This window comes from Benincasa hispida, chromosome 6 (genome assembly GCF_009727055.1).
Source record: "Benincasa hispida cultivar B227 chromosome 6, ASM972705v1, whole genome shotgun sequence".
Classification (NCBI taxonomy): Eukaryota; Viridiplantae; Streptophyta; class Magnoliopsida; order Cucurbitales; family Cucurbitaceae; genus Benincasa; species Benincasa hispida.
The window spans coordinates 13,195,786-13,210,341 of record NC_052354.1 but is presented as its reverse complement, the minus strand read 5'-3'; the positions used below and the strand labels follow the sequence as shown (position 1 = coordinate 13,210,341).

At 33.2% G+C, this 14,556-nt stretch overlaps 1 protein-coding gene across 2 annotated transcripts; it reads left to right on the top strand.

Moving 5' to 3' along the window:
* The first annotated feature begins 8,089 nt into the window (after positions 1-8,089).
* Positions 8,090-13,976, top strand: LOC120080444 (E3 ubiquitin-protein ligase RGLG2). Of its 2 annotated transcripts, none has more exons than XM_039035099.1 (12): positions 8,090-8,294; positions 8,947-9,209; positions 9,696-9,780; positions 9,873-10,013; positions 10,099-10,212; positions 10,299-10,396; positions 11,232-11,311; positions 11,415-11,520; positions 11,723-11,850; positions 12,068-12,275; positions 13,511-13,567; positions 13,674-13,976. In XM_039035099.1, the coding sequence occupies exons 2-12, from the start codon at positions 8,967-8,969 to the stop codon at positions 13,752-13,754; spliced, it is 1,341 nt and encodes a 446-aa protein (XP_038891027.1). In that variant the 5' UTR covers positions 8,090-8,294; positions 8,947-8,966; the 3' UTR covers positions 13,755-13,976. The 2 variants fall into 2 exon arrangements, with proteins under 2 accessions (XP_038891027.1, XP_038891028.1); XM_039035100.1 differs by lacking the exon at positions 8,090-8,294 and adding an exon at positions 8,660-8,819.
* The last annotated feature ends 580 nt before the right edge of the window (positions 13,977-14,556 follow it).

Here is a 14,556-nt window from a genome sequence, read left to right as displayed (position 1 = left end):
TAATAATTGCATACACATAATACAATTAAAGTAACATAAACTGTGAATATCACAAAAACAATCAAATTGTAGATTTCAATTCACAAACTTATCAATCAAGAACTAAGAACCATTTTCAAAATTTTACCAAGTTATTAATCAATAAAAACTTAGAAATGTGGGCAAGAAGTTCAATCAGCAATTAATTCAAATAGTTGACAAATTCAATATTATCAAACTATTAAAAAATAAATCCACTAAATTCACTAAATTCAGTTATTATTATTATTATTTTTAACTGAAAAGTTATGTTAATACTTAATTGATGAATATAATTCAAAAAAAAAAAAAAAAAAAAAAAAATAGCGACAGCATTAACTTTTCCATTATTAATCAAATTTAAAATCAAACTCATAAAGTCATCCATTAAGAATTAAAGAAAAAAAAAACTAATAATTAAAACCAAGAACCATCGGCAAGACTTTAATCGGTAATTGACCGATACCTTCGCCCAACGGAAACTCCAGTCATTAACCGAAAGTCTTGATGGGTAAAACTTGCAGCAACTAAAGACCTTACTCCTTCGATCAGTCTTTAACTTTTTTCCAGTGGATTTCATCACATTGGTGGACTTTTGTCAAGAATGTTGAACTGAATATCCTTAATTTTGACAATAATAGAACTAAGATTTTTTTTTTCTTAAAAAAAAAATTTAGAAAACCACGTTCAATCAAAATAATCAACAAAAAAAAAAATCACTTTAATCCACCACTAGCACATCATTCATAATCGGTGATGGGTATGCCAAATATCACAGACAAGAATACGGGTTGCAAAAATATATATTGCCAAAGAAAAAAAAATGACCGACGAGATTTCCATCCTACCATTGATGAGTTTACAACGCTGCTATAGTAAGTCGATCATTTTTTAAAAGAAAATTCTTTAAATTTTTTACCGAAACCAAAATTTAATCAACAATGCCAATGGAAAATGCATAAACTAACAATCCAACATGAAATTCATGCTCTGATACCACTTGTTAGCATAAATTCTTTATATCTATATTGAATAGATAAACTCTAAGATCATTCATGTCAAATTGTCAAAAATAACATACCAGATTCCATTGTAAAATTGATGATAGCTTCAAGATGATGATGGATGACTATGGTTTTCCTCAACCAAAACTCCGAATGCCCTTAGTGGGATCTCTCTCTAGATGGGATTAGTGCTTTGGTATATTGGGGACCATAGCCCTAAGGTCTTTTTATATACTAGTTCAATTAGGGTTCCCATTAAACCTTAATTAACTAGGAATGAGCTTCTACCCATTAAGTCCATACTCAATTAGGAATCTAGGATCTTAATTAATTAGATCACATAATAGGGCACAATTTGATAAAATAACCCAATGTGATAAATTATTAATCCATATACATAGCTCTTACTTTAATTAAACATATTATTATTTAAATATGTCTAACACAATTTTCTCAGTAACCAAAATTAAAACTAAAGTTTTAAGTTTGGGCAAATATCAATTTATATGAACTTTGAGGATTGTATCAATTTAAACCCTAAACTAATAGTTGTATCTTTTAGTATGTTTTATCTTCCATAAAACATACCAAAAAATAAATAGTCAAATAAAAAAAATTATTTGACTAAGAAAACACATACAACTACTGATGTACAACTTTATTAAACATTTAAGTCCTAAAATTTCTTGGTACTTTTATTATTCTCTTTCTTTTTATTATAATCCATTTACCTTAAATGAAGTGTGCATTTTTATATATTTATTATTATTTAGATAAACAAATGTCAAACAGTTAACAAAATGAGAGTAAAAAAGGTATTGAAGAAGAGATGGAGGAGAAATAGAGAACTAAAACGATATCAATGGTTTATGTTCATATACTAGTAAGGATATTTTTTAACCCTTTTTTTTTATATATATATATATATAGTTTAAAGGTACCAGTTTTGAAACTTTTGAAAGTTCAAAGGTATGTTTTACACAAAACTTTAACAAATTTCATCCAAAACTAACGGTAAGAGTCTTTGTTGCATTTGAAAGTTTAAGAGTATTTTTGACACAAAGTACAAAATTCAAGAACATTTTGTATAATTTAGTCTTTATTCAAATGTTATATGTAAGAATACCACTTATTGAAGTTCATAATTGAAATGGATAAAATTGAAAGTTCAAATTAAAAAAAGAAAAAAAATGAACCTTTCAAACTAATTATCTCATCTCATCAACATTAACATAATATAATCGATAAAAAAAAAAAATGTTACATTTTTTTTTTCCCATTTTATGGATGTTCATACTTCATGGGCTGAGTGGGAACACAAAATTGATTCATCATCCTCGTGAAATTCTCGATAAATATTTTTGGGATTTGGTTTACTTGCAAGGAATTATCTTTGCTTAGTTTTTTCCATTCTTTTATCTTTTTTGGAAAAGAAAAAAAAACCTTACGGGACGTTTGGAACAATGAATTGTTATTATAATCCTAAATTATTATAATTAAATTATAATAGTTTGTGTTTGGAGTTTAGATTATTATAGTATGTGTTTGAGGTGTAAGCTATTTTGGTTTGAGGAGGAAATGGTAAACACTGTAACAAATAATTAAAAAATGATGAATGTAAAATAGTAAAAACTGTAGCAAATAATAAATACTTTAGCAAATTTGAGTTTTGAAATAATATTGACTGTAGCTAATTGATAATTATAAAATAGTTTATACTGTAGTAAGAGGTTGTTATTATAATTTTAGCATAATCCTTACCTTAAACACCCGTTAAATGACTTTCTTCCCATTGAATGGTTGATTCGTTTAATAAAGAATCCCCCTACCCTTACTTCTCCATCCCCACTTAGAGTTGTTTGTAGTTATTTTTGTTTACTTAGCTTTTGGTTTAAAACTATAATTACACCAAAGTCACTTTAATCAACTCATCCGATTGTAAACTAATCCACATTTTTAATATAAGTATTAATGGATGGATCAACTTTTTTTTTTATTCATACTAAAAACACCCGAACAAATTGAAAATATTTGGTTTTCTTGATATATAAACCGAAATCACCGAATCGAACCATCTTCAATCCGAGCCAAAATCGATTTCGGTCGATTTTTTCAGTTTTCACTTGCACTCCTAATATGAGTGTATGAGTATAACATGCACACAATAAAGTAGGTCATCTTGTTTAGGGTCTTTTTTATGGCATCCTATGTCAAATTGTAGGCTAGGGTTTATTTTGCATGTATGCTAATGTTAGGAATGCAAACAAAGTTCCACATTAGCTAGATAAGGAAATGATCATGAGTATATAAAGGAGAATAACTCTCACTAATGGTATGAGACTTTTTGGATGAACCCAAAAACAAAGTAATGAGGTATAAACTACTATATATAAGACAACTATTAAACGCTATGAACGAATAATTTCAATTTTGTATTTAAAAAAACACTTTCATAGACTAAGTTTTTTTGTATTTGTTTTGCTTTTTCTAGCATATGATTGGTTGAGTTGGTCGTTAGAGTTAGTTGTTAGAAATGATCGATGAAGTTGATGGTTGGAGTTTACTCACCGAATGTGGTCGTCAAAGTTGCTCATTGGAGGTGGTAGTCATGTGGAGTTGGACATTGAAGGTGGTCGTCCTTAGAGATGGTTGTTAGAGGTGGTCTTTGTTGGGATTGGTGTCCTAATTCTCCCGGAGTCTCATAGTTTGTAAACTGTACACATTGTTATGAATAAAATAAGAGTTATTTTATTTGGCATTACTCATAACCAATAAACAAAGCTCCATGATTATTGCATGAAAACTTAAGCATGTATATGAGATATACAAGTGGATCATGCCTTAAGTGATAACCTAAAAAGGTTTGTAGTATAAGGATTAAGAAGGGATACTTGATCCTGGTGACACTACGGATACGACCCGCTTTGTAGAGGTTTATAAGTGTTGTGAACTACTATAGATAGTTGATCCTGACCATTCATGTGGAGACATGCGAGTGGAGGTGTCCTATATAAAGAGTTTGTATAAGACCGAACCACGAGATGACTAGTCTCTTTATATAACGCCGTTGATACTTGAAAGTTACATCTCACCTAAACGACCATAGGTGACATATCTTAATGCTGAGTGTTTTGGGAACTCTTGCCTTTGAGGGCAGTTCTTTGATTAGTATGGGTGAGAGTGGCCAGATTGCCAACTCAACAAGCCTATCTTTTTGGGGATTTTCCTGATTTGAGAGCTAGGAACTTAGTTACACAAGATGAAATTCATTCCTTCCCCGAAGCAGGAGTAAGTAGATAGATTGCTCTCTTAAGGGCTGATTCTGGGTCATGAACATAGTGGCTACAGCTTCTCTTTGGAAGAGAGGACTCAGTCATAGTAAAACTATGACTTATGTTATTAGAGGGATCAGTGGTACTTAAGAAGTTAGATGTAACTATAGGGGCATAACGGTAAATTGGCTCAACTGTACTTACGAGCGATCTATGAAGGGTTATCGCACTGTTGAGTGATTGATTGGACACAAAATATATTTGTAGTAAGGAGAGTACAATTGTCGGTCTTTAGTGGAGTGCCTCGACAATTAACGGATGGTGGATCTCGTGACTAAAGAGTTTAGTCAGTTATTCACATACCGTTGAAGCATCAAGCTACAGGTCCATAAGGTCCCCTTGGTAGCTCAATGGATTCAAGTTAAGAATCAGTTCTTGGTGTTGATTTGAAATGTTCAAGTTGACAAGAGAAAATTCGATTATATATGATATAATTGGTGTGATATATGAGATACATCAAGTGGAAGATTAATGTAAATATGATTTACATTAAGTACCATAAAATAGAAAAAAAAAACTATGGTTTATATGTTTCATGAGATGAAATATTAAAACTATAGGTTATAAATATAATATGGTAAGTTGGTTATCATATATATTTATAATAATATTAATTATTAGATAATTATCTATTTTTCTCTAATAACCAATTAAGTGGGAGGTTGTTGGTGGTTTTATGGTAACTGTGAGATAAAGAAAAAATGTTTTCTTAAAATTAGAGTTGTTTGATTCAGAAAGAAAACTCACGGAAAGACTATCAAGTGAAATTGTTTCACTAAATGATAGCTCATAGAGAGACTAAACGATCGTGGAGTGTCACTATATGATAGTTCACTTAGCTGGTCGTAGCTAAACGATCGCAGGGCATTGTCTATACAATAGGCTGCCTTCTTCTACACGATTGAGCATTCATCTATACGATAGACATTTTTCATCTCCCACTTACTCAATCGTCTACACGATTTTTGTTCCTCTAGTCTCTTTCTCTAACCAAGTCCATACATAGCCCACACTTCTAGATTCTCACACTGAGAATATCAAGATAACCATTGTGGTGGTGTCCTCACTCAACTCAACTGAGTTCGAGGTTTTGGAGGCCGTTCGTTGTGTGTTTGCGTTGTTCGTGTGGTGGTTGCTATTGATCGTGCTGTGTTGCGGTCGTTATGTTCGAGCGTTCGCCGTTTGTTTATCGCTGTCTTGGAGACTGAACGAGCGTTCGTGATCGAGGGAGTTTGAAGAATAAGTCTTCAAAGGTATGTATAATTTTTCCTTTGATTATCTTATACGCATGCTGTAATTTCGTATTGTGCATGACCTATTAGTTTCCGTTTTGTGACTGTAATTATTTATGTTCAATTTTGAATGAAATTTGGAACGATCCTTCCGCTGCTCATGGAAATCCTCATGTCTTATTTCCTTCAGTCTTAGCCGAGATAGTCATTCGAGGTGGTTATAGAAGTTTGGGCGCGAGAGGTAGCGGTCATCAAAAGCATGTCATTAATGATGGTTATTGTTGAAGATGGTCTGATCGTCAGAGCATGTCATCGAAGTTGGTCACTAATGGTGGCCAGTAGGTGGAGTCATTGGAAAACATTGGAAGGAGAGAGAAAAAGTGAAATATGGAGTTTCTCAATTAATGACCAAACATTGAGCTAGGTTGTTTCAACTCAGCTCAATGCTCCAAACATCCTCTAAATGACAATATTTTTAAAATCACTAGTTTAGCTCTTGACCTTTTAGATTTGTGTTTATTAGGTCTATAAGCCTGAAAAATATCTTATAAATACAATGAATTTTCAATTTTGTATGTTATAGTTCTTTTAAATTCTTTTACATAGTAGCCATAAAATTGATTTTCATTTTTTTCAAAATTGTTTAAAAATTGTTTAAAAATGTTTAATCGGTTTAAACACAAAATTTAAAGTTTTGACAGCTATTAGAGCCTTTTAAATTTCAAGAACTAATAAGCAAAAAATTTAAAACTTAAAAACATATTATAAATACTTTAAATTTTATGATTAAAACCTTGACATGCAATTTTGGTGGAATATTTTAATTAGTTGAGCTATATTCAAATAGCTACTTACAATTTAGAATAGTAAAAGAAGAAAATGTAAAATACATGATGATTAAAACTCTGTTTGATAACCATATAGATTTTAATTTTTTATTTTAGAAAATTTAACTTAGAAACATTAATTCTGCTTATGGATTCATTTGTTTTATTATCTAATTGGTAAGGGTGTTTTAAAAAATCAAACAAAGTTTTGAAAACTAAAAAAAAAAAAAAGTAGTATTTTTTAAAATTTATTTTTATTTCTAAAATTTAGCTAAAAATGTAAGTGTTTAGTAGAAAAGATGAAAAACATGATAAATAAAGATGATTTTCAAGATAAAAAAACAACACATTTATTAAAAGGGCTCAAGTGATTCATCATTTGAATAACAATCACATACCACAAAGTAAATAAGGTCATATTTGTAAATAGTTTTGAAAAGTTTTATGTATCGTTTGTCAAAACCAAATTATTCGAATTTTGTCTTAATAATTCTATTTCTTACGGGGACTAGACTATCTTATATAAGGCCAAAATCAAATCATCAAAATTGATTTTAAATGCATATATTAAAAGTGATTTTAACCCTAAAAGCATTGGAATCCACCTTGAAAGTAAAAAATAAAATTGGTAAAATATGGTAAAAAATATCCTTTAAATAATCTTTTACAACTAGCCCCCGTGTTTAATTTTAAAAAACACGTCATTTTAGAAGAAATGAGAGTGTTTGACAACTATTTAAAACAACTTTTCAAACGTATTTTAATTAGTTTTTTTTTAAAATCAATAATGTTTAAATAAAAATGATTTTTTTGAAAAACACCTTTTCCTTAAGTCAATCAAAACAGACTTGAAATCTTTTGCTTTTTTTTTCTACCTGAATTTTTAAATAGATTTACCAATTATCCAAATAAATTTTCTAAAAGGTTATCACAATGTGATTTTAAATTTGGGAAACATCAAAATTTGGAAAGATTAGGTAAGATTTAGAGAAATATATGATTTACATTTTCATCCTAATCTAACAAAAAAAAAAAAGCACACAAGATAGATTGAATATAAGATGAAAAGACTTAATTTTTTATTTAAATTTCAGTGGTTGATCTCGACCAAAAAGGACGAAAAACTATCTCAATGAATTGTTTAAAAGGGGTGAGTTGTGGAAGATGAAAACTTTGGCTTCGTTTGACAACAAGTTTATTTTTGGAGTTTGTTTTTAAAAATTTAACCTATATCGTCTACATTTCTTACAATGATTTGTATATTTTTTAAGCACAATGTTGAATTCTTACCCAAATTCCAAAAACAAAAACAACATTTTCTAAATGCTACTTTTTTTTAGTTATCAAAATTTGGTTTGATTTTTTAAATAATTGGTAAAAATTAGATAACAAAAAAAAATTTGGAGATGAAAGTAGTGTTATCAAATCGTATTTATTTTTTATTTTTTTTTGTTAAATGGCTTAAAATAAATTTCCAGGATTTGTAGAGGGTATCTAAAAGCAAGGTAGACTTTCATGGGACCAAAGTGTCCTAATCAGCAGATCTCATGGTGGCAAGCATGTTGTATGGGGTAATATCCACTTCAAGCAGCTAAAATTGCGCTAAAGTTTTTCAACTTTTTATTATAAAGGCATCGGATTTCTTCAATAATGACCCCTTCTTTATTTATTTTTCTTTAATTTTTAGACGCAACATTCAACAATCAATCATGTGCTTCGCTTAAACCGAAACCCCCGTATTTTAAAAGACATCCTCACTTTACAAAACTCCACTGTTTCGCTTCAAATCCGCCATTCAAACCCAACTGGTTCAACTCCTCCATCCATTTTAATCTCTTTCAGACTTCAGGATGCTTTTGTTTCCATCTGCTCCCTGCTGAGGTATTGTTGTTATGTTTTGTATCAAATCTGAGAAATCGCCCATTAGGTGTTTGTTACAATGCCTCTTTCTTTTTCTAGCCACTTTTTAGAATTTGGGATTTGGGTCTTCGATTATCCAATGATTATTGGCTTGAAGTGATTGAAAATTTGCAATGCTGGGAGCATAACTCAATCTTGATGAAAAATTAGACAAACCCACTAATGATTTTCTCGGGGGGCTTCTTTAATTTTGTTTAGGTTGTGCTGTGCTCAGTGAATTTTGTGTTTATTTACTTTCTTTATTTGGCTGTTTTCGTTGTTGGTAAATTGAGGGATATGGCTGAGTTGTCTTCAGATTAGACTTTGTTATTGAAGAAACTTAACAGATAAGTCTATCTTCTGAGTCGGCTGGGCTTTACGGTTTTGAGTGAACAAGTCATAGGTGCCGCCATTTGTTTTGATTTTTGAATACGTTTTTCAATTCAATTTTTTCCCAGACACTTCGTCCTTGAATTTCTACACGCGTCTGCAGTATTTAATTAGGAGGTGTAGTTTCTCTTCTGTCCACGTTATTGTGACAATTCATTGCAGATTGAATTTTTGAGTTGCCTACTATTTTTTATATCTTGCATTTGAGATTCATAGAGGAGGATTTTGTTGGGTTCTTCTGTAGAGACTTCTTTGTTCTGCTTTATGGGGGCCAAAAGTTCGAAGGAGGCCTCGCCCTATCGCTCAACTTCTTCTTCCTCATGGGGTGGTGGTGGGTATTCTCGATCGTCATATGGACATGAGACCCCGAGTTATGTGCCTCAGCAATCCTATCCTTCTCAGCAGTATTATACATCCTCTCAAGAGTGCTATGGGAACGTTGATAATGGCAGGAGGTTGGATAGAAGATACTCGAGGATTGCTGATAATTACAATTCTTTAGAAGAGGTAATTTGTAAATGGGTTTAGGGTTTGAATAGGGATGGATACATATTTTACCCTTGTGGAGTGGAGATTGATGGCTTCGTCTCTGTATTCATTGAATTTTCTTATTTGGACTTAATGTGCATCTGTTAAATCTGTTATTTCTTTTTTAGATTAAGGAACTTCAAGTAATTTGAGCGTTCTTAAATGAAAAGCGATGCTGTAATTTGGGGGTGTTTGCTTTTCTTCTTTTTGGAAAAAGGGAAAGCTTCGTGTTTTTAGTTTCTTGCTTTAAATCATGTGCTTAGTTGCTAGCTTTGTACTTTCGAGCCAAATTCCCGAAAGTGAATAAAAAGAAATTTTTAGAAACCTGTTTTTCATTTTCTGAACTCGGATTTTAAAAACATTTTTGAAAAGTAGAAATTGGTAGAGAAAAAGCTTAACTTTTGGAAATAAAATCATCATCAAACTGAGCCTCAGAGAGGTGAAGTAATCTTCCGTCCTTTTTAGGTAACAGAAGCTCTTGCGCGTGCTGGCCTTGAGTCTTCCAATCTTATTGTTGGCATTGATTTCACCAAGAGCAATGAGTGGACAGGTGAAACATTAATTTCTGTGCCCTAACTTGCAAAATATGGTCTTTTATTTGTTGGTGGGACATTCTAATTTGACCTTTATATTTTCAAATAGGTGCAAGGTCGTTTAATAGACGAAGTCTACATCACATTGGAGACCAGCCAAATCCTTATCAACAGGCAATATCAATTATTGGAAAGACATTGGCTGCTTTTGACGACGATAACTTAATTCCCTGCTTTGGGTTTGGAGATGGTTGGTATCTTTTATTTTCTTTGCAAAGCTCTTGATGAATTAAAAAAAAAAAAAAATGCTGATGCTCACTTTTCTGAATTGGCAGCGTCAACTCATGATCAAGATGTCTTCAGTTTCTTCCCGGAGGAGAGGTTTTGCAATGGATTTGAAGAAGTATTAAGTCGTTACCAAGAAATTGCTCCACATCTACGACTTGCAGGTTTGTTTTATACATCTACGCTCCCTTCCTTATATTTGTAGGACTTAGTCTCTTTGATATGGAATCTGATCCTGGCTTTGTGGTAGGACCAACTTCGTTTGCACCTGTTATTGAAATGGCCATGACCATTGTCGAGCAGAGTGGTGGTCAGTACCATGTTTTGCTAATAATTGCAGATGGACAGGTAGGTCTAAATGTCTGATTCCCTGCTTCTAATAGGTTGAGTTATGTACTAGGGGAGGTGTTAAACGAAATGAGGAACTTCCGTTTCTTCTACTACTACTATTACTTCTGGTTGCTGCCACTATATAGTATTTCTAAAGAAAATGTCAAAGGATGGAAAATGGAATGTAGAGGGACTGACATTCTTCTAGAACCTCAGAAAAAAAAATGCTGGTGGTGTCCCTGTCAGTATGTACAGGGCTCTATGATAATAAAAATTAATAGAATGACTTCACATCGTTGGGATGTTTTGCCCATGTTTTTAATAAGTCTGAGTCTAAAAAGTCTACCATGCAGAAGTTGAGAATGTATGTGAATTTTTCAAATAGGTCATAAAAAGATGTCTAGTTGGTGAGCTTGTGATTAGTTTGTGAGCTAGCGATTTGTATAGATTAGTATGTAATATAAAAGGTGGTTCTCCAAAACCTGGGTTTGTGTAACCTATGAGATTAACTAACCCATACCTTAGGATGAATAAATATGCATTTTAAATGTAGATTTATTGCACAAGCTCAGCTGTGCGCAAAATACCCATCGCTTCAAGTATGAGATAAAAGATGCCTTTTATATTATCTTACATTGGTGTCGAATTTGCAAATGCTAGCCTTTGGGCTAGTTCAATCCCATGTATATAGAATGTCCAACGGAATGTGGGGGGGTTGGGAATCTTATTAGTGTTACCTAAGAGTCTCTATGCTCTCACCTCGTCTACATTTGTCTTGCTCAGGCTTGTGTTTAAGTTGCCAGATTATCTGTTTGCTTCTTCATGTCTTTTAAAAGTGTTCCCCTATGCTCAGGTGACTAGAAGTGTAGATACAGAACGTGGGAAGCTTAGTCCACAGGAGCAGAAGACTGTTGATGCCATTGTCGAAGCAAGGTAAAAATGGGGTTCTTACATTCCTCCTGCTCCCCTCTTTACTCTTATAGCTTTAAGCACTTTTGTCCTTGCAATAATAACATATGCTTTCATTTCACTGCAGCAAGTTCCCTCTCTCAATTGTTTTAGTTGGAGTCGGGGATGGCCCCTGGGATATGATGAGAGAATTTGACGACAATATCCCATCACGTGCATTTGATAATTTTCAGGTTAGTACATCCATCTTTACATGCAGACAGACATACCTACATGTGTGTGCCCACATAAATGCTTGCATATGCATTTGATCTATGTATATATATACAAGTATTCACGGATGCTACATTGCAGTTGTTATATGTTCCTCTTTTTTCCTCTGCTGCCGGAGGTTCTGTTTTATATTTTTCATTAACTCTCTATCTCTCTCTCTAGTTTGTAAATTTCACTGAAATTATGTCGAAGAATATACCGACGTCTCGGAAAGAAACCGAGTTTGCTCTTGCAGCATTAATGGAGATTCCCTCCCAGTACAAAGCTACGATAGAACTTGATATTTTGGGGTAAGAGATACTTTTCTGCTTCTTTTTTATTAATAAAATGAAAAGAAGTCAGAAACACAGAATTACAAACATCTTTCCTTAGCAGATATCAAGTTAAATCAAATGGGAAACATTTTTCTCTCAGAACCGTTTTATAAAAATTTTTAGAAACAGGTCTCAGAAACAATCCTTATGTCACTGTTCTTTTCTAATGATGACGTTTTGTTTGCTTGAGCAGTGGTCGCAAGGGTGTATCTCCCCAGAGAGTGGCACTTCCTCCACCTGTCTATGGCGCAGCTTCTTTCAGTAGTTCAAAATCTTTTAGTAGTTCAAAGCCTACCTGGTCTTCCAATTATGAGCCAAGTGTGCCCTCTTTCCCCGAACAGAGAAATCCTCCTAGGACTAGTACAGCTCCTCCTGTAGCAAGCTCAACTTATGATAACCAGGTCAGTTAAATTTTAATCTTGTCTGGCATGTTTTCTTCACCCTTTTTCTTATTTTCTATAATCTAACGGATCATGTTCAGCGTATAATGTAATAGCAGTTTCATAGTGGGGGCAATTTCTAGCCTGAAAGAAAGGACATTTTCCTAAAAAGTGAATAGTGCAAAAAGAATACTAATTGCACTTCAACTTCAATTCAAATTGAGCATCCTTGTTGCTTGGCCTCGTGCAACAATTACTGTGTTTGTGTTTCCTATGTTTGCTGTTGCAAGAAATTGTTATGATGTTTTTAGTATTATGTTCAAGACCTTTATATGCATAAGCTCCCACCATTGGGCATATTTCTTTCTACTCCCTATGTTTTTAGATTTGGCCTAATTGATAACATAGGTAAAAGGTGTTTGTGTTCTGGCAATCCTTTCTGAATTTGATTTATTGATCAGAGTAGTATTTTTTTAAAAAAAAAAATAAATGAAAAAAGCAGTTGTCATTGAAAGGTGATGAGACCATACCCCGGAAAAAAAAAAAAAAAAAAAAAAAAAACACCCATGTAAAGAGAGAGACGTTAGAATGCATTCTTTCGTTTCTTTGCAACCATATGTTCCACAAAATAGCAAATATAACTAGCTTGCCTAGACTCTTTATCTTGAAATCAAAGATCAAACTACTCCATCAGAGCAATCTAGTAGGCATGTTTCCAAAATTAGATGTTAGACTATGTATGAAGTTCGAGTCTTCCCTCCATTCAACCCAACTCTTATGTGGTACTTGATGATAGCCTGGCATCCCTACATTAGATTTCTGAATTTGTTTTCCCAACCAAGTTCAACGCAATCCACTGTGGCCCTACTATCACTAGTTTGATCCTCAGTTTGCTCCTTTGATCTTCATTCCCTATCCAAGGATACTGTTAGGACTAGGAGCTTTAGTTGGGAAAACTAGGAAGATTATGGTAATAGGGACAAAAACACAAAGCTCTCGAATGCCTATCTGAACGTATCTCAAATGGTTAAAACATATTTTCTCGACTAGAGCGAACCTCTTGAATGCTTAGTAATTTTTAATTATTTTCTTTTGATATTTTATGCTATTTCACCCTTATTTTCTTACTTCTGAATCTGTGCAATAACGGTGGATGAGTTACCAACAAAAAAAATCCCTTCCGCGGTGTATAGATACTTCTTTTTTTTAACAAGCTTGTCTAGTGGAAAGGCTAAGATTGTACTTATTTTGAACAGGTCTGCCCCATTTGCCTCAGCAATCCAAAGGACATGGCTTTTGGCTGTGGACACCAGGTGAGATCTATGCAATTTCTTTCAACTATTATGGAAGAACATGAATCAAGAATCCAAGGTCAAATGTTCTGAATAATGAATGTTTGTGTGTTTGTTTTCATTACAGACGTGTTGTGAATGTGGACAAGACCTCCAGACATGTCCGATCTGCAGGAGTGCCATTCACACGAGGATAAAGCTCTATTGAAGCGCCTCTGTTTAATTACTTTGCTGAAATTCTTTGTAATTTACTCCTTAATTTATCCCAAAATGATGTCCTGTCTGAATCCATTTGTCCATAGATGTTTGGGTTATGTACTCCAAATATACCATGCGAGTATTGAATTGCATAGTTGAGAAATTTGAAGAACCCAACTTCCAAATTCGACGCAAATTTCAGCCTTTTAAGTCCTTAGAAAGTTGATCCAAATATGTCCTTTTTTAAGATTCAATTCTTCGAAATTTTGGGTCCGAACACTTTTTTAGTATAAACATGTACAGGCTACTCATCAAGATGGTTATAATAAGGTGCGCTCAAGAATGTGTTCTCGAGAACTTTTCCACTTTGAGTTTATTTGGTTGGGATGTGATAGGAATCAGATCATTTAGAATTTATTTATTGATAGATTGTGAGTACGCGATCGTATATAGGTTTCGCTAAATGATTTTACATATAATTCGCTACGGGATGACAGACAAACAGCAACTGCACGATCACGCCTATCCTCTGTAAGATCACTCTCCCTTCCTACACGATCGTTTACATTTACTACACGATCACCTTTGCTCTACTACATGATCGTCTAGTAGATGAAGTAGACGATGAGCAATACTCTCCTATCGCCCCTACACGATCAATCTAGCCCGAACATCCAACAAACGGGAGAGCTCAACTTCCCTCACCCAAAATGTTCAGTTGTTCAATGTCCTCTCCTTTTCCGCTTCCCTCCACTTTTAAACAAGAACTTCTCCCAACCGAATTGAAAGTCATTTAATTGTGGTCCCCAACC